General features: G+C 43.5%; 1 protein-coding gene across 7 annotated transcripts in view; it reads left to right on the top strand.

Annotated features, from left to right (window-relative positions):
* Positions 1-25,580, top strand: part of TSPAN5 (tetraspanin 5) — a 234,285-nt gene that overhangs the window by 181,455 nt on the left and 27,250 nt on the right. For all 7 annotated transcript variants that reach the window (XM_054554216.2, XM_024245874.3, XM_002814986.6 and 4 more), the window contains one exon: positions 14,853-14,903. In XM_054554216.2, coding sequence (XP_054410191.1) covers positions 14,853-14,903 — 51 coding nt within the window. The remainder of the gene's footprint in view (positions 1-14,852; positions 14,904-25,580) is intronic.

The raw sequence follows: 25,580 nt of genomic DNA, 5'->3' as shown, positions 1-25,580 counted from the left end.
TGCATTCATCTCTCAAGATTTTTTAGGTTTTGATTGAATTTATAAAGCATCAGAAAGATGACGTCAGTTCAGTGCAACTATTAAGAGGATTTTAAATATGGGTATGGAAATATGAAAACAGAGCTTGAAGTGAAGGCACCTGTCATCATTCTTTTTGTAAATGGTTGATTTGATCAGAGGTATAACTTCTGTGATAGCTATTAAGAAGGGTCCTGGCATTTTTAAGATGGAGCATTTATTTCAAAAGGCCCACCAGGAGAAAATTCAGTTCCTGTTTCAGTGTGGACTTGAGGTTCTCAGAGATGACTTCTTGGATGACTTTGTTGCTAATGTTATCAATCAGGTTTCATTTTAAAGAAGCTTTCCGAATTCTAACAAGAAGTCAGTGTACTCTGAGTATAGTTTTCTGTAGTGGATTTGCCTAATGTGGGGGTTGGGCACACAGGCCACGGGAGCGTGTAAGTGTAGGAAACACCATTCAGCTCATTCTGTAGAATGTCTGAAGCTTTGAAGTTACATTCTCCTGGTATTTCAGTTATTTCAAAGGCAAGATGTTTACTAAAATGTACCTGAAACATGCAGTTATTTCTTAGGAACTTTTAATATTTACAGTTAAATTAGAACACTTTAAAGTGAAAGAATGATACATTGACTGTAGCACAGACATCTGTTTAATAACAGTCACTTTTCCCCTCTGTAAATGTATAAATGTCCTATATTTCTTAGAAAAGAAAGATTTCATCAGTGAAACAAACAAATAAAAAAAAAGCAGAACCCACAAAAACAAAATAAAATTCAAAAACACACACAGATATATAGGCATAGAGAGAGCATTTGTGGTAAGTGTTTTAAAAATAGCTATTAATATCTCAGCAGCCTCCTCAGCTCTGATGGCGCTGACATCCCACAGGGCAAGCCAAAGCAAGCCAGGGAGCTGGAGAACAATCTAAGACACCAAACTCTTCTGTGGAACAATAACACTGAGTGTCAAGGACTGTGAAGGGTCTGAGATTTCACCCTGCATGCCAGCAAACAAGTTATCCTGCCACAGTGTCACAAATCCTGGCAGAAGGCATCACACTGCTGGGGCAGAGACATAGGACTTTATTAATCACAGCAGTGCCAGGAACCAGAGGATCAATATTTTTGTACACTTTCCCTGAGCCCTAATTCTTATAGGGTGGTACAGAGAGGCCAGGTGTTACATAGTGAGGTGTATTCTAGGAGAGGATCCCTGAACTTAGAGAACTCCGATCTTTTATAATGGGCAGTAAACCTCCCTGACCCTTGCTCTATAAAGAAACACTGAATCTTTCAAGGCTATCTATCTGCTGTTCAAATTTTCTTGAAAAGATAGCAATGAAGGACTCACTTGTAATGTCAGTGCCTTGCTGATAAGATGGCTCACACCTGTAATCTCAGTGCTTTGGGAAGCCAAGGCGGGTGGATCACAAAGTCAGGAGTTCAAGACCAGCCTGACCAAGATGGTGAAACCCCGTCTCTACTAAAAATACAAAAATTAGCCAGGCGTGGTGGCATGCACCTGTAATCCCAGCTACTCAGGAGGCTGAGGCAGGAGAATTGCTTGAACCAGGGAGGTGGAGGTTGCAGTGAGCCGAGATTGCGCCACTGCACTCCAGCCTGGGCAACAGAGCAAGACTCTATCCCCCACCACCCCGCCCCCCAAAAATGTATAGATATGAGAATTGTCTTCCCACACAAACTATTCTGGAAATAGCCACCAGAAAAGTACCGATTCCACGAATGGCTAATCTGTGCTGCCTTCTAAAGGCAGTGCAGGTGCCAGATGACACAGCCGTAACTGCAGCATTATATCGCTGTTATTTTAACAAATGGATAAAAGGTGGTATTTTAATTTATCCTGTATCTATGCAACATATTCTTTTCTATATGTCTTCCCTGTGTTTGACAATCACAGTCTTATGACATTGCAGCAGGTGTTATTACCCATTTACACTTGAGGAGACTATCATTCAGTGACTTGACCAAGCTCACACACAGTTACTCTGCAGCTCGCCACTACACCTGGGGGCTCCTGACTCCCCGTCTGATGGTCTTTGGAACACATTGTGTAACTCTGCCTCCCTTTTGTCTCCTACATAAGATAACAGATATTTCCAGATATTACAGAGGTGCCCCCAGGCCAGTCCTGAGTTCCTTTTTGGCAGTTTCCATGCCTCCCAACTCATCTTACCCAGCCACACCATGCGCAGTGTCTGGTGGTCATGCTGGACTCATTTGAGTTAAGGGAAGTTACTTTTTTAATGTTTTCTTGTTGCTCTATATTTTAATTTCCACTTAACGGAACACAAACAGTCTCCACTGTTGCCACCCCTTTGCTTAGTAGAGCTGGCCCCTTCCTCTACTTAATGTGTAATTGCTCTGTGGGCTTTGGTGGCACCTCTTTCTTGGTTTCCTGCTGCCCTTTTATCTAATTCTTCTGAATCTCCCCTTTTGGCTCCCTCTGTACACTGCCTCATACATCTTCATGCTCTCTAAGACGATGCCTTGATCCTCTTTCCTCCAGACTATATGTGGCCTTAATGATAACCACAATCATTTATTGAGCCAGGCATGTGCCAGGTACATTTTCATGTGCCACACACTTTAAGCATATTATTTGAACACATGCGTTATCTCATTTAGTCTTCCCAATGACCCCACGAGATAGATTCCACTTGTCTCTGTGTTTTGTAGAGGAAGAAATAGAGGACTGACAAGTTAAATTACTTGTCTAAGCTCACACAGCCAGTAAGTGGTGGAACCTGAATGCTAAGCTAAGTTTGACTCTAGAGCCAACTGCTGTCCAGCCCCCAGATTTCCTTGTGCAAGAGTCAGGATCTTTCCACATCAGTGTCTGACATCTGTCTTGGTAATAACGCCTAAAACTGAAATCTAAAACTGATATTTCTCTCAAAATATTCTCCACTTCTAGTATTCCTAACTTTGTAAATGACACCAAAAGCCTGCCAAGTTGTTTAAGCTAAAAACTGGGACATTTTCTTAGACTGCACTCTTTTCTTCACCTCCCAGGACATTCCCCTTCATCCATTCATTTTTTTTCCTTGCCTTTCCTCTTGTTTTTCCTTTCCTTTCCTTTCTAACAGACTCACTGTCTCACTCAGGCTAGAATGCAGTGACGTGATCATACCTCAATGTAACCTTGAACTCCTGGGCTCAAGCTATCCTCCCACTTCAGCCTCCCAAGTAGCTGTGACCACAGACACCTACCACCACACCCGGCTAATCTTTTTAATTTTATTTTCATATGTATTTTTTATATTCACTGTGTTGCCCAGGCTGGTCTCAAACTCCTGGACTCAAGCAATCCTCCCACATTGGCCTCCCAAAGTGCTGGGACTACAGGCTGAGCCATTGCACCTGGACCTAAAAGCCCATAGTTTTAACCTTGCGCCCTGCTGCTTCCTGCCACTGAGTCCATAGAGTCTCTGCCTTTTCATCTGCTGTCTCCATCTTGCTGCGGCTGCTTCTTCCTTTTTCAGCTGATGTCATTCTCACCAAATTAGTAGCCTCCCAATTTGTCTTGCTACCTGCAGTCTCATCTCTCTTCAATTCATTCTTTGTACTGTGCTGGAAAGATGTTTCTGAAATGCAAATCTGATAACTTGTTTTGCTTAAAATCCTTGGTTGGCTTCCCATGGCTTGCTGGTCCCTTGGTACCCATAACACGTACAGCTATGCTGATCAGGCCTTAGCCCTTCTAGCCCAGAGGTTCTCAAACTTCAGCACATGTCACAATTACCTGCAGGGCTTGTTAAGAAGACCGAACTTGCTGGGCCCTGCCCCCAGAGTTTCTGATGTAGTGGGTCTGGAGCTGCCTCAGAATTTGCATTTCTGACAAGTTCCCTGGTGCTACCACTGGTGCGGGGACCATAGCCTGCCTAGTGCCTTGTCTGGCTCTCTCTGCTCCAGCCCTGGAACCACTTGCAGGTTCCTGAAGGGACATGCTGTTTCAGGCTTTGATCCTTTTGGATAAGCTGTTGCCTCTACAGGAGATAGTCTTTCTATCACCTTCTCTTTAAAATACAGTTCAAGTATCACTTCCTAGGAAGCTTCCTGTGACCCCTGCAGTGATCTCATAGTTTCTGTGGCAACGCATGTGCATCTCTGGGAATGCTCCATTTCTGTAATTGAGTTGTCATGTTATTTATGTATCTCCCATCCACTCCCACCAGACCATTAGCTCTTTAAGAAAAGATATCATCTATTTTCTTTTTCACCCTTCTATCCCTGCCACCTAGCATGGTGGCTGGTATATACTGAAGATATTCATTAAATAAATGGAATGATATAATCCTACTTTTACCTTAAACAATAATTCTACTTTGGTTTTTATTTGCATTAACCTTTATCATACCTTGTTTTTAAATGTCAGGATAGGCTGAGTGTGGTGTGGCTCACGCCTGTAATCCCAGCACTTTTGGAGGCTAAAGTGGGGAGGATCACTTGAGCCTAGGAGAAGTTAAAAAAAAAAAGTCAAGATGTTTCAACATAAAAACAGTGTGCATCTGACAGTGTTAAACTTTCGAAGCTACCATTAGAGAGAGCTTATAACTCAGCTCTCTAATGCAAACAGCAGTTTATTCCTACAAAGGCTGATGTTTGTCTATAGATAACTTACTTCTCATGCCTCTGATTTGAAGTGCTTGAGTTATTCCTCAGTCCTTCTCAGGCTTCAGAACATTTCTCTGGTATGTTTTTCAGCCTTGGATTTATCTAATCAGGGAGTTACAGATGGAATAGTGCAAGCCTTTCTTTTACTGAGACAAGCAAAGATTAGTGGGCTGTAAACTTGCAGCCTCCATGTTTCCATCCAAAAGGGGATGGCTCATCCCTCACTTTCCCTTTTACGTGCCTGCATTGCCTGGGTAATTTCCAAGAAGAGTATCAGTTTGATTGCTTGCACAGCCCTCCCTTCTCTCCCCTCCCCATCTAAGATGACTAGTTCTTGCCAAAATGTCAAGCTCCAAACCCTAACAAAGGAGTTTCCAAACAAGACTGTCCCTGGATTGTAGACATTTCTTCAAGGGGTGCCCTGGCCTTCTCCTGGTGTAGTGCAAGTTCAAAGGCAAAGAGCCCTTTCATCCTCTGGGAAAACAGAGAACACAGTTCCAAAAATGCTTGGATGCCTCCAAATAGACCTCCTCCCCTGCCTCACTCCTTTCCCAGGCTCTGCTGTGTGGTGTTTTTCAGGAACCATTCTATGGATTTTAGCCATATCATTCTGCTTCCATAGTTCAACAAGCAAGCAGCGGGCAGCTCTTTCCTGCAGGTGGATGTGTGGCTGCATTATATATTCCTCACGCAGCAAGTAACAACATCTTGCCCAGTAGTTCAGAACAACTGGTATCTCCATTCAGTTATTTGGAAAGAAATCTCCCTCTGCCAGAGCATGATTAGTCTCTGAGCACCATCAGTCTCATGCCTGTTTTGCGTGTCTTGTAGCTCACTGTAAGCTTGTCACAGGATTAAAGCATGAAAGCAATTAATCTGGTCTCTTATTTATGTCTTAGGACCAGTCTTAATCTGTTTTGTGGTGTTGCTACAATAGAATACCTGAGACTGGGTGATTTATAAAGAAGAGACATTTACCTAGTTCTTGGTTCTGCAGGCTGGGAAGTTCAGGGGCATGGCCCTGGTTTCTGGCAAGGGCTTCCGTGCTACATCATAACATGGTGAGATGCACAAAGGGGAGACAGACACATGCACAGACGGATGAGACAGGAGAAGGAACCTCACTTAATGTCAACCAACTCTTGTGGGGAATAATTCATTCCCAGAGAACTAATCCAGTCTCAGGAGAGCAAGAACTCACTACTGTTAATACAAGTGTTCAGTTACCTCTAGAACAGCTGTAAGCCATTCATGAGAGCTCTGCCCCCATGACCCAGACACCTCCCACTAAGCCCCACCTTCTGACGCCACCACATTGGGGATCAAATTTCAATGTGCATTTTGGTGAGGGCAGACAAACCGTGTCCGAACCATAGCAGGATGCTTTTGGCTGCCTGTAACAGAATGCTCCCTAAGTAGCTTTAGCCAAGATGAGAGGCGCTTACTTAAAATAGGAGCCCAGGAGATTGCATGGAACCCAGCATATGGAGTGCAACCGCAGGTCCCGGGATAAGAAGCCGGAAGCAGTCAGGAACATAAGCTACTTTGGGTCTCTTTTCTACTTTCTATATCTACATAATATCCCCCAGTCTATTCTAGCATAAGGGAGACTGAGGCTGACAAAAATCACTTTGTCCAATACCAGACTCTTGGGAAATGGGAGACTCTGGCCCAGCCTGGTATTCAGTGGAACAGCTCTTCCTGAGTCATATATCTGACCCTAGTGACTCATCTGTCTAGAGAGTGGGAGAAGGCCCATCCTCCACAAATATGCCTACAGGAGCCCCCGTTGGGTCAGGGCCAGTTTTCAACAAGGGGGATGTAGATGGAGGAGCTAACTCGATTAATATTGGTTATCATTTGTATCCCACATTCTTCTGAAAGGATTCTGTAAAAAATAGGTACAATGAAACCAAACCCATTCACACAGGCTATCATGCAAAAACCAGGAGCAATAAGGTTAGGGAGAGGAAAGATGCATCTAGAAGCCCTGATGGAGAGAAACTTCTTTAATGCAGAAATTAAATTAATCAAAATTAGTGGATTTAAAAGTTCTGGGGCTAGTCACCCAGAATTCATGAACTAGGTTGCTAAGAAAAGAAATGGAAAAGATGTGAAATTAAGTACCATATGAGTATCTGACTGGAGTGTGTTAGTTTCTTTTAAATGCATGGGATACTGTATACATTTTTCCTGGAAGGACTCTCAAGCTGAAATTGAGGAGAGAGGATAAATGGGAGGCCGGATGCTGCCACTTCCTATGAGCACATGCTCTCTGGTTAGCACAGGCCCCATCACTGATCCCTGTTATCTGATCCCAGGTCACATCACTCCTCCATAATCCTCTGTGTTTGGGTGTGTATGTGTGTAAATGTCAAATAAGGGCACATGCAGCAAGTGATACAGAAGTTCAGGAGAGGGAGAGAGAGACAGAGCCTCTGATCACTGTGAACTAGTATATTTTCTTGTATTTGGAGGGGGCAGGACGTGAAGCTGCATTTCATTTTGACCAGTTGTAGATGGCAGGGATGGAGGAGCAGGTTGAGAAATGTGTCAGGAAGGGGGCAGGAACTGATATTAATGACAACACTTGCCAAGCACTCAGTGCTCACGTGGTCACATCAATACACACAATTGCTTTGTGCAGTTCTGAGGTGACTTTCTTATCTCCATGTGACAGGTAAGGACACCAGAGCTCTAGGAAGTCAAGAAACCCTCCAGTGATTCTTTGTCTCAGGAGAAACCAGAGTCCTCACCACAGGCTGCAAAGCCCGACACAGCCTGGCTCCTATTATCCTCTGTGCTGTGCCTTAGCAGCCACTTGGTGGCTGTGGATCCAGACTTTCCCTGGAATGCTGTTCCCCCGACACCTGCCATTCACTCCTTCACCTCTTTTGTGTTTTTGCTTATATGTCACTTTCTTAGTGAAGACCTGTCTTGTTTGCTCTACTTTCATATTGCAGTGCCTCCTCTGTCTTCTGCCACATGACAAGCCCCTGACACTGATCTCTTTCCACAGCACTTCCCATTTTAAAAAATTCCTGCATCTACTCACTTATGTTTCTTTATATTGCCTTTCTCTTCCTGCACACTTCAACTAGAATGTCAACCCCATAAGACCAGTCACTTTGTTTTGTTTCCCAGTTTATCCAAAGCCCCTAGATGATCTCCTTGCTCGTGGTAGATGCTCAATAAATATTTGCCAAATGAATGAAGACCCTTTCCCAAGATCATGAAACTGCGTAGCACTGGAGTCAGGGTTCAGCAGGCAGAGTGCACTCGGGCCACACTGAAAGGAGGCCATCAGGATGAAGTGACGTGAGAGATGGTGACCCTGGCCTGGATGGGACATGTCCTGTTTACAGTTTGAGTTTTATCAGTCACGCCATCTTACCATGAGGACTCCGGAGAGTTTGAATGTACAAACTGGGACACAGGGACCCAGTGGGAAAACTGGGATTGACTTTCTGCATATTGAATTTTCCACCAGCCCACGGTTACTCCTTTGACATGGCCAGAATTATGCCCAGAGGCTTTTTTATTCCTGAAATAAGTCCCTCCTCTATAAAGACATTTATTTTGTTATTATAAGTATTTAGCACATTTGTGTGGACCCTGCTAAAACTGGAGTGTTGTTCAGACTAAAGTGTCAGAAAATATATAGTAGAAAGTACAGGTGCTGCAGCTTCAGGAAAATACACCTTTCCTAATGGCACTTCTCCCCTTTCCTCCCTTCTGTGCCAAATTTTTAAATGCATTTCTCCTGTTTATTCAGGCAGAGATTAACATTTTCTTAAAGACTTCATCAAAATGTTGGGTTTTTTTCCATTCATTGTTATTTAGGATGATATTTTTGCGACTTCAATTTAGGTGAGAAGATTGACTTGATCTTTATTTTCCTCTATCATATTTACCTTGTGTGCTGCTATTTTGAGTCTGTTCACAGGATCCTGGGCAGATGCCATTGATGTAATTGCTATGTTTTTAAGCAAAGAGGATTGAACGTGTCAATTTAAGAATTGTCTAGGAACTTGATGTATAATATCTATCTATCTATCTATCTATCTATTTGCTTTTTATGAATAAAAGTAGCAGGGGTGGTAGAAATATATGTAGATTTTTAAATAATTTTTTTTAAAGTATACAAACTGAAATTTATTTCAAAGAGAATTCAGATAGCAGCCAAAATACACAGAAAAGAAAATTGTCCTTCAGAAGTGCCACTAGATCAGGCTAATTATGAAATTGGCCCCTGAGAATAACTTCTGTCAGAGAGGATGTAAGTCTTTGGAATTTTGAAGAGCCATAGTCTGTGTAGAAGATGCCAGAAATGTAAGCATTATCCTTAACACTTCCTTTTCCTTCCCCTTCCTCCCACCCCCACTGAAAATGTCAGTTTTACTTCTCAGTAGCTCTCAATTCCGTCTGTTTCATCGTGTTTCAGCCCAGGACATGATCAGATCTTGCCTGTATTACCGAAGTCATCTCCTTTTGATCACTGTAGATGCACTCAGACTCTATTCTTTTCTGCAGCCCAGATCCTCATTTTTCCAAAGCCCAGATCTGCAAAGATCTGCCTGCCTACCCCACCCCTGCTCACCACTCATAGCTGGCCTTTATATGGCTTCCTGGCACTTATAGGAGAATGACTGGGTTCCTTAAGGTGGGCTACAAGGCCTGCATGGGCTGATCCATGCTCGTGTCTCTAATTGCAAACCTGCCATACCTTCCCCACTTCCCACATTCTCTGTGCACCAGCCACACCAATTGCCTTTTAGACCTGTTTACTTGTCATGCTTCTCTCTCCACTGGGACTTTGTACATTCTCTGCTCTGCCTGAAACACTCTTCCTCCTTTCTTTGCTCATGAACTCCTTCTCGTCCTTTGGACTCCATGTATGCATTTCTCACTCAGGGAAACCTTCAGATGCCCCTCCAGGTCAAATCCCCCTGTTATAGTTTCTTTGGCCTTACTTGTTTCTCCTTTGTAGCACCATCAGGAATGATTTAACGTTTTACTCTTTATTTGATGACTCTCTCTCTCTCTTACTGGACTGTATGCTCATTGGAGGCAGGAACTGTTTCTGTTTTCTTACCTTCATTTATCCCAAGAGAAAAGTAGCGTCTAGTACAAAATAGGAACTCAAGAATATTTGTTGCAGATTATAAATGAATGGATGAATGGCTTCTTGAAGTATCCATTTTTATACCAGTTAGAATAAGGCACTGTACCAATTTCAAAATGTTGGAGGTTCAGCAAGGATGAAAACCACCAGCTAGGGAGAAAAGGATCTTCCTTTTGTAGAATTCAGAGAAAAGTGGGGCAGATGTGTCCCTCCAGGGGTAACTAATCACCCTCATCACATGCTGGGGCCATTTTCCTCTCCAGCTGTTCCCAAGGGTCAGCTCTGCCGGCTCTCCTTCTGCTATGCCTGAAGGCTTCCATCAGCCTTCCTGAGGGCCGTTCTCACTCCCAGGTGGGAAAACATACCTTTGACGCCTAGAAATTAAAAGAGTAATTTAGAGACTTAGGGCATGAGTTTCATTACAGTTCTCCATCCCTGAGCTTGCTCTGTGGACAAACATTCTGTGCATATTAGGAAAGTATAATAGTTTTGGTCTTGGGCTAAGGATTCAGATTTTCTGAGCAATGTAGCTCAGGCACCTTTATGATCTTGGGAGGAATACTTAAAATTTCTTTTTTTTTCTTTTTTCTTTGAGACGGAGTCTTGCTCTTTCGTCAGGCTGTAGTGCAGTGGCATGATCTCGGCTCACTGCATCCTCCGCCTCCCAGGTTCAAGCGATTCTCCTGCCTCAGCCTCCCAAGTAGCTGGGACTACAGGCGTGCACCACCACATCCAGCTAATTTTTATGTTTTTAGTAGAGACGGGGTTTCACCATGTTGGCCAGGATGGTCTCGATCTCTTGACCTCATGATCCACCCACCTTGGCCTCCCAAAGTGCTGGGATTACAGGCGTGAACCCCCACGCCTGGCCTTAAAATTTCTAAGCCTGGGTTTCCTTATCTATAAAATGGGGATTAAAACAATATCTAGTGCCTGGGATATTGTTGTGGGATACTTTGTACCAACATTATTCTATAAAAATATAATGCAAACCACCTATGTAGTTTACGTTTTCCATAGCTATCTTTAAAAAGTGAAATGAAATTAATTTGAATCTTTGACCCAGTATATCCAAAATGTTATCATGTCAAGATGTAATCAATAATAAATATTAATGAGATATTTTACATTCTTTTTATTCGTAGTAAGTTTGCAAAATTCAGCCTGCACTTTACACTTATCAGCGCAGCTCAGTTTGAAACAGTAGTCATGTGCCACATAATGATGTTTCAGTTAACAACCAACTGCATGTACAATGATGGTCCCATAAGATTATTATACTGTGTTTCTACTATGCCTTTTCTATGTTTAGATATGTTTGGATGCCAGATACTTACCATTGTATTGCAGTTGCCTACAGTATTCAGTACAGTGACATGCTGCACAGGTTTGTAGCCTAGGAGCAATAGGCTATACCATATAGCCTAGGTGCATCATAGGCTATACCACCTAGGCTTGTGTAAGTACACTATGATGTTTGCATGACTACACATTTCTCAGAACGTATTCCCTTTATTAAGCAACACGTGGCTGTAGTTTAGCCATACTTAGCGTTCAACAAATGCTGGCAAAATTATTGTTATTTATTTTAAAACATCAAAATTTGGGTTGACAAACATTTGTACTGCACATTTGCGTATATTGCCATGTGGGAAGATGCCTCAGATATATTTTTTTCTATTGCAAAAGAATAAAGGGTTGACTTTAAGAGTTCTCAGCTATTTCCTGCAAGTGGGCCTCCCTGGGTTTCAGAATGAGGTCAGTTTGGTGGTTTATGGTCGTCTTTTCTTTGGGAGGTGGGAAGGGAAAACTGAATGTGCCTCAAGTATTGCATGCCTGTCTCAGTTTTTTTGGCTCTTCTCTGTTTAATTATTGGGGACTGGAACAACTTGATTTTAAAACAAAACATATGGTCTGAGAATAATTGGGAGGACGTTTGCTAGTGATGTAGCACTGAAGGTATGTATCAAGTTGAGGCCCGGGCTTGCACCACTTGCCTGCTTAGGTACTGAGTGTTTCCCTTAACTTCAAATTGTGTTCTTTCCCAGTTCTTAAACCCTTGTTTGGAAAGTCACAGTCAAAGCAGGAAATATGGAACAAGATTATAAAGGAAATTGTCTGTGAGTCTTCTTTAAATCCCTGCTTTTTTTCTCTCTCCTCTTTATGGAAAACCATTGGTTTCTAAGCTATTTATATGGCTCGTGAATGAAAAAAGTTGTCTCAAAGTGCCAAGAGGAGAGACGAAAACTTTATTTAAAAAGGAGAATGTGGACCCATCATTGAATTTCTCTGTTCTTCTGCTTAACTCCATTGTGAACACCAAAGTGGGGAATTTCTGTTCCACAGCCAATTCTTATGTGAAGGCAAGGTTTTTGTCTCTCTTTACCTTTTCCACACCCCTTTGCTTGCTGGGGGAGGAATATATGATATGCTGATCATTACCATGTAATTCCAGCCTGAATGCCTCAACTTTTTATATCATGGGGGCGAAGGGGAATTTATCAGGACTGGTAAGAACATGTATTTCTCTTGTTCAAGTCTCTGCTCCTCTACTTAGAAGTTATGTGCCTCTGAGCAAGTTATTTAAACTCTCTAAGCCTCATTTTCCTCTTTCCTAAAAAGGGGATAATAATAGCGCCTATTGCAGAGTAAAATTGTTGTAAAGCTTAAAAGAGACATTGCACACAAAGCACTAAGCACAAGGCCTGGAAAGTAATAAAAACAAATCTTAGCGATCAGGCAGAGGCCTTCAGCAGGAACATGTCCACCCCATCAGCAGCAGGAGGGACAGTGAATACTGCATCAGGGAAAATAACCAAACATTTGTCCATGAGGAGCTTCAGCATTGGAAAGTCAGCCATTTCACTGGGTTGTGTTTGATTTCAATGTGTTGAAGTCAAAGCCTTAACTCTGTGCTTCTGTGCTTCCTAGGTCTCATGGGAGCCTGTACACTCACTTGTCAGTGGTCGTTCTCTTTTGCCCAGCACCTATAAATATGAGAGTAACATGCTGAATTGTTTTATTTTTGTGCTACAGAGTCCTAAGTACCTTTGAGTCATTTGGGGATTCACTTGTTTTGGATCTGAAATGTGAAATGAAATAGCTCTCTGACCAGGGCTGAGCACGGTTTTTCAGTTGGGATAGTGAAACGAGAAATCTTTCTGAACACTTTCCAAGGAGTCCCCTATAAGAGCAAGGGGTAGGAAGAAAGGGGTCTTCAGTTCTTGCCAAATCAAGGACATGCTTTTCTGTATAGGGCTCAGAATGTATTGCATGTTGTCTTGCTTCAATGTCAGATGAGTGTCGAGAGCTTCGGGAAAGTCTGCTTTTAAAAACACCACTATGTTTTTGGAGTAGCTAATTGTATTTTGTCAGTCCCCTTTTCTTTCTGCTCCTGCCATCTGTCCAAGTCCTGTTTGGATTTATTAGTGATTGCTTACAAAGTATCAGGAACTCCCTGCTGAGAACGGTGAAGCCCTCGCCCAGTGGGCAGGTCTCAGATTTCCCTGGAACTGTAAAAAAATAACCACTCTCACTCATTTTTTTCTCTGCATACCCCTCTCAGTGGACCACTTTCCCCACATTAACTTAATCAAGATGTTAGTAAAATAAATGGTGTGCTGCCATCACACTGAAACTTCTTGTCTCTTTTCAGTGTTTGGAAAGGAAATTGAGAGTTGCTATTGATAATAAAGATGAAGCATATCTTCTCATGGCCAATTACACACAGTCTTGATCATTGAATTTTTAGTGGGTGGACAGCTCTGTACAATGTGTCATCAAGTCTGTGTCACCCCAGTTACAAAACACTCCATTGTTTTCTATATCAAGGGGGAAAAAACAAATTATGAGATACCATGGATTTCGAGATACATCCCAATTTCAGATGTGCTCAAATGTGGGGAAAATATATGTATCTTATAGCAGATGGAATACAGTGAGAATTAATTAAAATGGAAAGCCCTAGGCCAGGAGTGGTGGCTCACACCTATAATCCCAGCATTTTGAGAGGCCGAGGCGGGAGGATTGCTTGAGCCCAGGAGTGCGAGACTAGCCTGGGCAATATAATGAGACCTTGTCTCTACAAATAGTTGAAAAATTAGCCAGGCATGGTGGCATGCGCCTATGGTCCCAGCTACTTGGAAGGCTGAGGCAGGAGGATCACTTAAGCCTGGGTAGCTGAGGCTGCAGTAAACTGTGATTGAGCCACTGCACTCCAGCCTGTGCGACAGAGTAAAACTCCATCTCAAAAAAAAAGAAAAGAAAAGAAAAGAAAAGAAAAACAGTAAAATGGAAAGCCCTCCTGGTTATCACCTGTTTCTGTCCTGGCAATCCCCCAGTCCTCAACACAGCTAATTGACAGAACGGTGAGATTCGTGGGTATGTATGAGATGTGCCTCTGCCTTAGGGCTGAATGCGTAACTCAGTCCCATGTGTTGTATACTCTGTGTATGCATGAAGTTGTGGAACTGAGTTGAAACCAAGAAGGGTGGTGGGAGGTCTTCTGAACTAAAATTTACACAATCGAAGTTTCTGAAAACAGAACTTAGGAATTTTCTTTGGGTTACATTGATAAGATTCTTGTTACCTTTTGAAGGCATGATCAAAGAGGGACATCCAAGGCTCTACATGCCCCTCGCTGACCTGGCCCATTTGTAGTGGCTCAATACTGAAGAGAAGATCCCAGTTCCTCTAAGTTAATGCCTCTGCTTATCCATTTTCTAGTGACCACAGGCCTCAGATCCATGGGGAATCTGTTTCCTCCCCTACCCTAAAAGGCAGCGTATTAAATGTTATTGATAATTTCACTGTACTCAGGATTCTACCTAATTATTATTCTTCATAATCTGAATGACTTCTAACCAACTGTGTGTCTCCAGCCCTTCTTAATGCTGTAAAAATTTTAAGTAGGGGGATTATGGTATTTATTTTCCTGGTAAAGATAAGTGCTCACACTTTAGGAAAAGCTATTTCCCAGCCAGGTAAAGTGACGAAATAATTGATTGAAAAGTTTCTTCTTTATATTAGTGGCATTTTCCCTTATATTTACACTGCTTTCTTTCTTTTTCAGTTTTTGGGAATAACATTTCTTGGAATTGGACTGTGGGCATGGAATGAAAAAGTAAGTTGAATATCATGACAATGCACACATTGTGGTTGTTAGAGGCTGCACATCATATTATGTATTATCCCCCTTTCTCTTTGACAACCACAGAGTATAAACATGGCTCTTTAACGAGAAAAAGTGTTGGTGGAAGATTAATGTCATATTCTCAAAGACACTTTAGGAATTGTGCCTAAATTGATGACTGCATCAGAATAATTACTGAAGTAACAATACAAGTGCTCAACAGAGAATATACCTTTAGCCAAAGATCGATGTTCCTATGGGATATTTTCTCACTCAGGCACAAGAATTCCAGTAATGATTATAAATATCACTAAACCACCTGTAGCCTTTTTTCTCTTCTGCTTTTTTTCTTCATCCCTTTGGAAGATAAACTCAAGATAAAAACGATTTTTTTTAGTGTGTTATGTGATAAACTATTAGCATGTGGATTGAAAGAAGTGGGATATAACTTCATGTTTAAGTATCAAATATACTCATCATTAATGTAAACAATGGGGATGTTTGGCTGCTGGTGGCAAGTATTAAGAAATATTCATTTTATGATCAAATACAGTATAATAAAAGGAAAATCTGGAAATACAGAGTAATCTATGTGACAGTGAAGATACAATGTTCTGGGCACTTTCTGCTCTAAGCAACACACTCATGCAGACACCGCCTGTGTCCACACCTCTCCTTCCCATCGCACCTTCTGATTTTTCTCTACAGCTTCCCCTACTGAGGCCACCAGTGGAATTCAACAATGAATATAAACACCACCACCCCCAGCTTTTTTCCTTCCTTCTTTGCAAGTGAAATCACCAGCAGCATTTTATCTATCCTTGTATCTGGCTATACACAAAAGCTTTATTATCTCCCATGTAAGGACAAGGGGACGTATAGACTGGTTAAAAGTTGCCATAAACTAAAATCTAGCTTAAAATTTCCCAGAAGACCATTCTTTGATCCCGTAGGTATTTCACCCTCTAGCCTGACCCTGGCCTGAAGCTGAGAGTTCCTTTGAAGTGGTAAGTGCATTTAGAAAGGAGAGAAAAAACTGGGAAGGTCCAGTCAACAAAAGCCCCTCAGAGGCCAGTAGGCATTTCCACAACTAAAACAATGTTCAGACAGACCATATAAAACAGAACTCAAAGCAAATCCTGAGTTTTGCAAATGAACCATCCTGTATTTATTTACAAAATTCTTCTACAGAATGTAAAATGTTTTATGGAAAACAAAACTACTTTTTAGCAACAAGAGTAACTGAGGCTACACGGAGTTTTGAGGCAGGGCAGTGATTATGTATGAGGGGAGACAAATTAAGTTCCCAAAATAGAGATAATTTCATCTCTAGAAACTTTTACATTGAATATCAGTTGGTCTTGTCTTGGATTATGGTTAACTTTTGCCTCAAGCCTATTGTGAGTTTGGAAATTTGTGGAATCTGGGAAGTTGGTTAGATGCCAGATAACACAGCTTTTTATAACTCCTTTAATAAGAGTCCATTTCTATCTGCTTTGAAAAAATGCTGGAAGGCATTAAATGAACTAATTGTCTGTTCTAGCAATAAACAGCAGTTGGTAATTTTGAAGTTTTTTAATTTTCTCTTTATGAAATATAATTATCTTTTTGTTTCATCAGTTGCCTCAGATGTCTTCTCTGATAAAATCACAAACTTCTAAAACTGGCAGTGTCATACAAATATCAGAGCAAGGGGATGATGCGGTCTTTAGGGAGGGATGAAATAGCAGTTCGCTTTTTGTAAGGGCTACCATCAAGAAGATTTCTCTTGAGATCCGAAGTTAACCTGGCCAAGGTCACCCAGCTCTATGTAGCAGAACTCCATAAGCAGGGAGCAAATAGAGGCAGCAGAGGGTGAAGCGGGTGTTAGCCATGCACCAGCCCAGTTTGGTGAGTGCTGGCCATGTGTCTGGGGCCTGAGTGTGGGGAATAGGACAATGAGGGATGCAGAGTCCCTGCCTCATGGAGCTTGCATTCTAGTGGGTCACCAATGAGAAGCAGTTACTGCCCAAGTATGTTTGTCCAGGTACTGGTGAGTTCTGGCAGGAAACATCAAGTTAGAGAGTGGTGGGAAAAGGAGTCCTGGAGTCTCTTTTAGATGAAGTAGTTGCCAACAGCCTCTCTAAGGAGGTGGCATGGGAGCAGAGACCTGGATGAAGGAAGAAGGATCTGCACGGTACGGGGGAAGAGCATTCTAGGAAGAGGGAATAGCAGGTGCAGTGGCCCTGAGGCAGGGACTTTGGTGACTCCAGGGAACAACAAGAAGGCCAGTAGGCCTAGAAGGGAGAGAGCAAGGACAAGAAGAGGTGGGTTGTGTTGCCAGGCAGAGGCCAGACTGGGCGGAGTCCTGCAAGAAGTTTGGATATATTCTAGGTACAAGAGGAAGCCACTGGAGCATTTTGAAAAGTCTAATATGACTTTTGTTTTAAGATCACTCTGGTTGCTGGGTAGGGAAAGAGCGCAGCTTTGTGGCTTTGCTATGGACTGAATATTTGTGTCTCCCCGCCCTGCCGAATTCATCTGCTGAGGCCCTCATCCCCAATGTAATGATATTTGGAGGTGAAGCTTCGGCGGGGAAGTAATTAGGTCATGAGGGCAGAGCCATAATGAATAGGATTATTAATGCCCTTCTGATAACAGAAGAGACAAGAGAGATCATTTCTCTGTCTGCCAGGTAAGGACGTAGCCAGGAAGAAAGCCCTCACTGGACACCGAATCTGCTGGCACCTTGATCACGGACTTCCCAGCATCCGGAACTATGAGAAGTAGATGTTTGTTGTTTAAGTCACCCAGTTTATGATCAGTGTTATACAGCCGACTAAGACAGGGGTAAACAGACCTGAGTTCAAATACTGGCTCCTCCAGTATTTGACATGTGTGGAATACACACATCTCATCTGTGTGATGTTGGCCAACTGAGTTAACTTCTCTGAGATGCCGTTTCCTTGTTTGGCAATAGGTATACTATTCTCACCTTATAGGACTGTTGTGAAGATTAAATGAGACCTCCCTCAGCACAGTGTCTGCTCTGAGGCAGATGCCCACTGGAGACATGGCTCCCTCCCCTGGACACATGATCATAAGCTGTCCACTCTTAATATGGGGCAAGAGCACAAAGGTAGTTTTGAAAGTGGCCTCAAATTTTAGGAGAGTTTCAGGCTCCAATGCATGGACCAGAGAATTGGGTTTGTTTTGTGGTCTCTTGAGAAGGATGTGAAGTGTGTTGATCTCCTTGGTAACTGCAGAGACTGCTCTCTCAAAGCCCTTTGGGTTAATTTCTGAGTTGGGCTAGGCCTCTGCTGGAGTGAGTTTTCAAGGTGAACCCCAGCCTGGTAGACAGTGTGGTGAACACAGCACCTGCTGAGCTGACACCATCAGCCCATGAATCAGTACATCCCCCAGACCCAGATGTGGCGACATCTACTTATAAGAGGCCTGGAGGGTAAATCCCCAAACCGGATCATAGCTGGAAGGATGAGATTTCCACTGGAAGAAACACATTTTCTTAGCAGATAGGACTTTCAACATATTCATGTGACATACAGAAGCATTGAAAGCAAAAATGATTACCCCATACTTAATATCAGTCTGAGTTTTAAACCTAGGGCTAATATTGCAGTTCAACATTAGACATAATAATTTAAAGAATTCATTTTGTCTGAGTTTTAAATCAACTGTAAAGATGCAAAGGATGACTGTCTCCAGGGGAAGCCGATTTATGTGCAATTGTTCAGAGATCATAGGATCTGCTGTTTGGAAGGAACATTAACAATTATGTGACACGAATCACCTCCACAACACCCTTGACAACATCCAGTGATAGTCAACTCATTCATTCAGATAACATTTATTGAGCACATAGCATGGGCAGGGCTTGTGCTGAATTCTAGGGAAATGTGGATGAAGTGACCTAGTTTCAGTCCTCATGAAGTTTATCCAGTTGTAGGAAGGGTATGTGCATATACCTAAAATAATACATTGCAATAAATGCTACTTAGGGGTGTATATATGTTTAATGGTTTCCACAGCAAAGTGCTCACCATTTCTGTCTCTTTAGGTTGCCCTTCCTGTTGGAAAGACCTTCATTCCACCAAATTAGAATCATGTCCCACTAGTTTTCACTCACTGATTCTGGATCTACCCTGTTGGATCCCAGAGAATAAGTCTTTCCACATGTTAACCCGGGAGGTATGTCAGGGTGAGGGCCTGGTTTCTTCTGAGTTTCCAGGCTAAACATCTGCTTCTCTCTAGGTGGTCCTCACAGGATGTAGGCTGGAGCCCCTTGTCCATTTTGTTGGTGCTCATCTGGCCCGGCTCTGGTGTGTTTTCTGCACCATGGAGAGGAAGCTTTAGGGGCTGTAGAGAGTGTGGCTGGATTGCGTCCTTTCTCCCCTCATCAGTCTAGCTTGGAATCCACTGTAGATCACGGTGTCTGCAGCTCACTGAGAGTCCCAAGTTGGTTGCAGCCCAACTGGTTACCCCATCCACCTCACCTGTGGCTGATTTTCAGAGGCAGTTGCAGGATTCCACAATGACACAGTGATATTTCAGCCCACCTGTCCACCTGCTGAGATCACTCCAGAGCCTCCATCTAGCATCTTCCCCATTCCGCCCAGCTTGGTTTCAGCTGTACATTTTGATTAACCTCCTCCCTCTATTCCTTCTGCTAAGGGAGACTGTCCTTTTGCCCCACCATGCCACCTGGGAAAATTCTGGTTCAGTAGGTCCAGGATAGACACTGCGATGCTCTATTTTAACAAGCCTCCTAGATTGTTGTGACTGCAGTCAAGTTTAGTTATCATTGATAAAAGCCAGTGATATGCTGTTGAGCAGGCCAAGGACAGAGCCCAATGACATGTCACTAGAAATTTCCTTTGGGGTTGACACTCATTCGCTTATGTGTGCCCTTGGGTGTCATCAGTCAAAGAGTTTCTCATCCATCTACTTGTCGTTACATCAGAGTATATTTCTGCATCTTGTCTTTGTAGATAAATGGTATCTTTCACTTTTTCACTGATTAACTGGCCTAGGCACTTAACTGAACCTAGCACTTTCTTATTGAACCCATGCTGGGTCCTGAAGCACATCATTTTCTCATCCAGGTACTTGGGAACCTTTATCAGCAAAGCAAGGACTAAGGCATAATACATCACTCCTCAATTCGAGAAACGTTTTCCTTACTTGGCTTTCAGGATATCACACTCTCCTGGTTTCCATACCTCACATGTGGTGCCTTCTCACATGTGTTTGCTAGTTCCACCTCATTTCCCTGACCTCTAAATTTTGGAGTGCCCAAGGCTCAGTCTGAGCCTTCACTCATCTTAAGAAATCTCATCTAGACTTGGGGCTTTACACGCCATCTGTCACTGATGACTTCCAAATTAATATTTTTGCTTCCGACCTCATCTGAATTCTAGACTTGCATAGCCAGTAGCCTACCCAGCATCCACACTGAAATGCCTAGTGGGCTTCTGAAACGTAACACATTCAAAACAACACACCTGATTCTCATGCCCTCCCAACCTGCTCTTCCCAATTGCAGTAAAGAAACAACTCCACTCTTCTACTTGCTCATTCCTGACACTCTGCTTTCTTTTCTCCTCATACCATATTCAGCCCATCAGCAAATACCGTCAGCTCTACTTTGAAACTATATTGAAAATCCGATTTCTTCCACCACCTCCGCTGTTATACCCTGGTCTAAGTGGCCACCACATCTTGCCTGCATTTGTGCAGAAGCCTTCCAATTATCTCCCTGCCTCTGCTCTTGCACCCTGACCCTCACCCTAGGGCTGTCTCCTTGCAGCAGCTGGAGTGATCCTTTAGAAATGTAAGACAGATCCTTTTACCTCTCTGCTTCTAGCCCTCCAGTGAGCTTATCTTCTCACTCAAAGCCATATATGGTGCCCATGGCCTGTGTGACATTTGCTTTCATACTGTTTGCTTCCTCACTGTGTCCTATGGTCCTACTTATCAACTTGCTATTCCTCCTGCATCCCAAACATACCCCCACCACCCCAGGGCCTTTGCACTTGCCCGTGCCTGGCATGCTGTTCCCCAGAAAACCACATCAGTGCTATCTTCTACTTCCTGGTTTCTTCTCAAATGTCACCTTTGACCTAGCCCTTTCTTCCCCTTCCTTGTGTTTTTCCTTCTCATGGGACTCATCACTTAGACGCTAACAAGTTTATTGCCTGGACTTTTTGTTTACTACTACACTCTAGTACCTAGAACGTTAGATGGCACATAGCAAGTATTCAAGAGGTATTGCTTATGAAAGAATGAATGAGCAAATGAGCAATGACAGCATTCTTTAAAACACTGGCTATATCATGGAGTTATAGAAGTCAGTACTTGCCTCACATCTCCAGTAAGCATACTATATTAGCGATTCTTACAGAATAAAAGGAGGTAAATACGTGTGGTTTCTGAAGTCTGATTTGAGAATAATATGGGGTTAGAAACAAAATACATATATTGTCTATATCAGAAAAGAAAAAAATTACTTCTGTCGTAAAAGTGGAAATCTATATATGATTATCTCATTTCTTGGAAAAATTAGGGATGCCATTCCTTTTCCATTTTGCTCAACTCTTATGCTTATTACTTAGTTCTTAAGTGGGAGCAAGAGGGAGAGTGATCACTCACACTTAGAAGTAAAGGTATTGGGGCAAGGGAGGACTCAGCTTTTCAGAGGATGGAAAATGCCTTTCCCTGATCCTTAGTGTGAATTGAATGTTCCCATTCTTCCCCTGCCTCCCTAATAACAGCACCTAGCCCACTAAGCGGAGCGGATACCTACTCCTGGCTTGTCTGGCCTGGAAACTCCTTGAGGACAGGAGCCTGTCTTTGCCCTTTATTCTCAGTTCCTAGCACAGTGCCTCCTACACAATGGATGCCCAGAAGCTGTCTGTGACTAAGCCAATGAGAACATGTAAAAAGAGCTTTACACATTGTAAAATGCTACACAGGAAAAAAATACCACTTTTTATAAAGGAGTTGCATTTGCACTTCCCTGACTTCTAGATCCCCTCAAGTTAACTTTAAGAGAATGACATTCTATTTCATAGGTGGGGAAACCGAGGCACAGAGATGTTAAACTGGAAGTCTGGCCCTCTCCCTTCCAGTCCTCTGGCCAGTCCCGCATCATATTCCATTGCACTCACTAGGCTGGGTTCTCTAGGGGTGGTTGGAAGGAAAGAACTGGTGCCCAGTGCTGATCCCGGTAGGGAGAAGGGGGAATTAGAGGAGCTCTAGTCCCCATATTGCTTTTCTCCTTGGCTTTGCTGTAGATGATGATTCTTTTTCCTGGAGGGTTTTTCCCAGCCCACTGTCTGTGATTTTAGGCCTCAATGCAGAACGCTCCAGTTCTTCCTGTCATAATTATACAGGAGACTCACCTTGGAAAACCTTTCCCTATTTGCCCGGGAAGGAAAATTCAGTGAGATTCATTGATTCAGGAATGTCATAGCAGTACAGGCCAGTTTCTGTAGCCAGAGGGAGGCAATAGAGGAAAATGGTTACTCAGATGACTTGAGCAGAAAAAAATAGATTTCTTAGCATTGAAACTTCACTTTTACACTGTTGGTGGGACTGTAAACTAGTTCAACCATTGTGGAAGTCAGTGTGGCGATTCCTCAGGGATCTAGAACTAGAAATACCATTTGACCCAGCCATCCCATTACTGGGTATATACCCAAAGGACTATAAATCATGCTGCTATAAAGACACATGCACGCGGATGTTTATTGTGGCACTATTCACAATAGCAAAGACTTGGAACCAACCCAAATGTCCAACAATGATAGACTGGATTAAGAAAATGTGGCACATGTACACCATGGAATACTATGCAGCCACAAAAAATGATGAGTTCACGTCCTTTGTAGGGACATGGATGAAATTGGAAATCATCATTCTCAGTAAACTATCGCAAGGACAAAAAACCAAACACCGCATGTTCTCACTCATAGATAGGAATTGAACAATGAGAACACATGGACACAGGAAGGGGAATATCACGCTCTGGGGACTGTTGTGGGGTGTGGGGAGGGGGGAGGGATAGCATTAGGAGATATACCTAATGCTAAATGGCGAGTTAATGGGTGCAGCGCACCAGCATGGCACATGTATACATATGTAACTAACCTGCACATTGTGCACATGTACCCTAAAATTTAAAGTATAATAATAACAAAAAAAAGAAAAATAGAAAAAATAAAGCAATATTAGTGACTTAAAATTGACCATATCAACAAGCAAAAACCAAAATGGGGAGAAAATGGAGAGCAGATAGGCAAAACAAACAGACAAAAAAAAAAAAAAAAAACCCCCCCCAAAAAAAACAAAAAAGCTCTCAGTAATTGTATTATCCTCAGACTTTTGTGTGAATAATGTAGTCAAAATAAATGAGTGATTATAGAGAGAAAAAAAAAAGAAACTTCTTTAAGGAGACATTTCTGAGATGCTGAAAATACTTCTATGAAGACTTGGTTTTATCGACTGAAAGTAGGTTGCGATTCTTTTCCTCAATTATCCCAGTGATTCCCTCAAGTTCTCTGTTGTATCTAAAGAGCTGGAAACCGGCCGGGCGCAGTGGCTCACACCTGTAATCCCAGCACTTTGGGAGGCCGAGGCGAGCGGATCACGAGGTCAGGAGATCGAGACCATCCTGGCTAACACGGTGAAACCCCATCTCTACTAAAAATACAAAAAATCAGCCAGGCGTGGTGGCAGGCGCCTGTAGTCCCAGCTACTTGGGAGGCTGAGGCAGGAGAATGGTATGAACCTGGGAGGCGGAGCTTGCCCTGAGCCCAGATCGCGCCACTGCACTCCAGCCTGGGCAGCAGAGTGAGACTCCATCTCAAAAAAAAAGAGCTGGAAACCAAACAGCTCATGGTCAGTACCTGGAAGTATCTGACGTGCTCTAATCAGTAATGTTTCACACACACATGAAGTATATGGGAAGAAAATTTAATGTTTCTCTATGTATTCCCCCTTTAAACTGTATTCAGTGGGGTTTCTCAGGGATGAAAATTTAGTTGGGTCAAAAATTCAATGACTTTATTGTTCACTCTCAGATATCACAGTCCTCCTCTCACTTTGAGGCACAGATCCAGGCCCAGTGATTAGACAGGGCTGGATAATAAAACTCCAAACCTAACTTTGCATTAGCATGTTCTCCCTGCCGAGCCCATCTGCCTTGGCCCCTGAGGAGGGGAGGGAACATGGGCCCTTGCCCTCTGCATCCTCCTACTGGCCCCTGGCCCTCCCCAGATGCCTCTGCCCATCGCCTTCTCGGGTAGAAGCTGGGGTGGGCTGTGCCCTCTGGGCCTGGTGGAAGTTAAAGAGGAGCATGTCCTGGTCTTTGTGAAGCTCCCCTGCTGAGTCCCTGTGCCTAGTGATTTCCTTGAGCTTGGTGGCCATCTCAATTCCAGGCGACCGCCTGGCAGCCCTGTTCATACCTGGCCACCTTCCTCAGCCAGTGCACCTCTGAGCTCTGCCCTCTGAGGTGACTTCTTTGCATGCCTGCAGGCAGCCCTGTCTGACAGCGTCCAGGGTGACCTCAGGCCACCTCTTCCGTGCTGCCCCCGTGTTTTCTCCAGAACATACTCATCTGGGAGTGAGGTCAGTCCCCCCAGAACAGCCCGTGCCTGTCCTCACCTACTTCTGATACCAGAGCAGCCGCTGGCCCTTCTCTCTCTAGGTTGCCAGGGCAGGAGGCAGCCCACAGGCCCTTCCTAGGCAGAGTCGGGCCCTAATGGCTGTGCGGGTCAAGTGCAGAGAACCACTTCAGAGCTCCCGGGAGGTGCCCTTAGAACTCCTCCTGAGGTTTAGGGTGAGAAAGAGGCTATCCACACCCCACCCCCAGGCCCTGGGCAGTGGTGTCACAGCATAGCAACTGCTTTCTCCAGAGAAACCTTGCCTCTCAGTCCTCCTCTGACCCCTTTGTCCCTGCCAGATTTCACCAAGGCGCACAAAAGAAAGATGTCCTTTGCCGGTGGTGGTGGAGGTGGGGTGTGGTGGGGAGGTCTTTTCTCCTACTCACTTTGGTTTTCAGATAGTAGTCAGTGAAATCGGAGGCAAGAATGTTATAACATCATATTGTGTATATTTTTCTTAAAATTTTAGAAACATATGTATGATGCTGCGTTGGAAATAAGAATCCTCCTGCCCGCTGCTACCCCAACTTCCAGCAATAGATCACAGGGAGTGGTGTGAACCCTGCTTTCGGGTCAGGCGGCCCAGGCTCAGAACCCTGCTCTGTCACTTCCTAACCTGGGCTACCTGGGCATGTTAGTTCCTCTCTGTGTCTGTCTCCTCACATGGGTAAGAGTGCCTGCCTGGCTGGTTTCTGGTGAGGGTGAAGTAGTCCAGGTAGCCCAGTGCCTGGCTGGAGTCACTGCTGAGAAGTGTAGTTCTTTTGGTGCTGCTTTTATTCAGGCCTTCAGCAGATCTCACCTGGATCACCCCAGAGCCTGCTAGCTGCTTCCACAGCACCTGACTGCCACCTGAGCGGGCTTCTAAGTTCAGAAATGGCCTGGAGCTTCCTCTGCTCCAAATGCCTTCAGATACAAACCCAGCCTCGCCCAACCAGCCTCTTCATCTCTTCTCATCGCTTGTCACGTAGAGGCCCCACTGGGCCAGATCCTGTCACTTTGTCTGCAC

The sequence above is a fragment of the Pongo abelii genome, chromosome 3 (assembly GCF_028885655.2).
Source record: "Pongo abelii isolate AG06213 chromosome 3, NHGRI_mPonAbe1-v2.0_pri, whole genome shotgun sequence".
NCBI classification, from domain to species: Eukaryota; Metazoa; Chordata; class Mammalia; order Primates; family Hominidae; genus Pongo; species Pongo abelii.
Note: the sequence above shows the minus strand (reverse complement) of the source record. Positions and strands in the feature narration are given on the sequence as shown.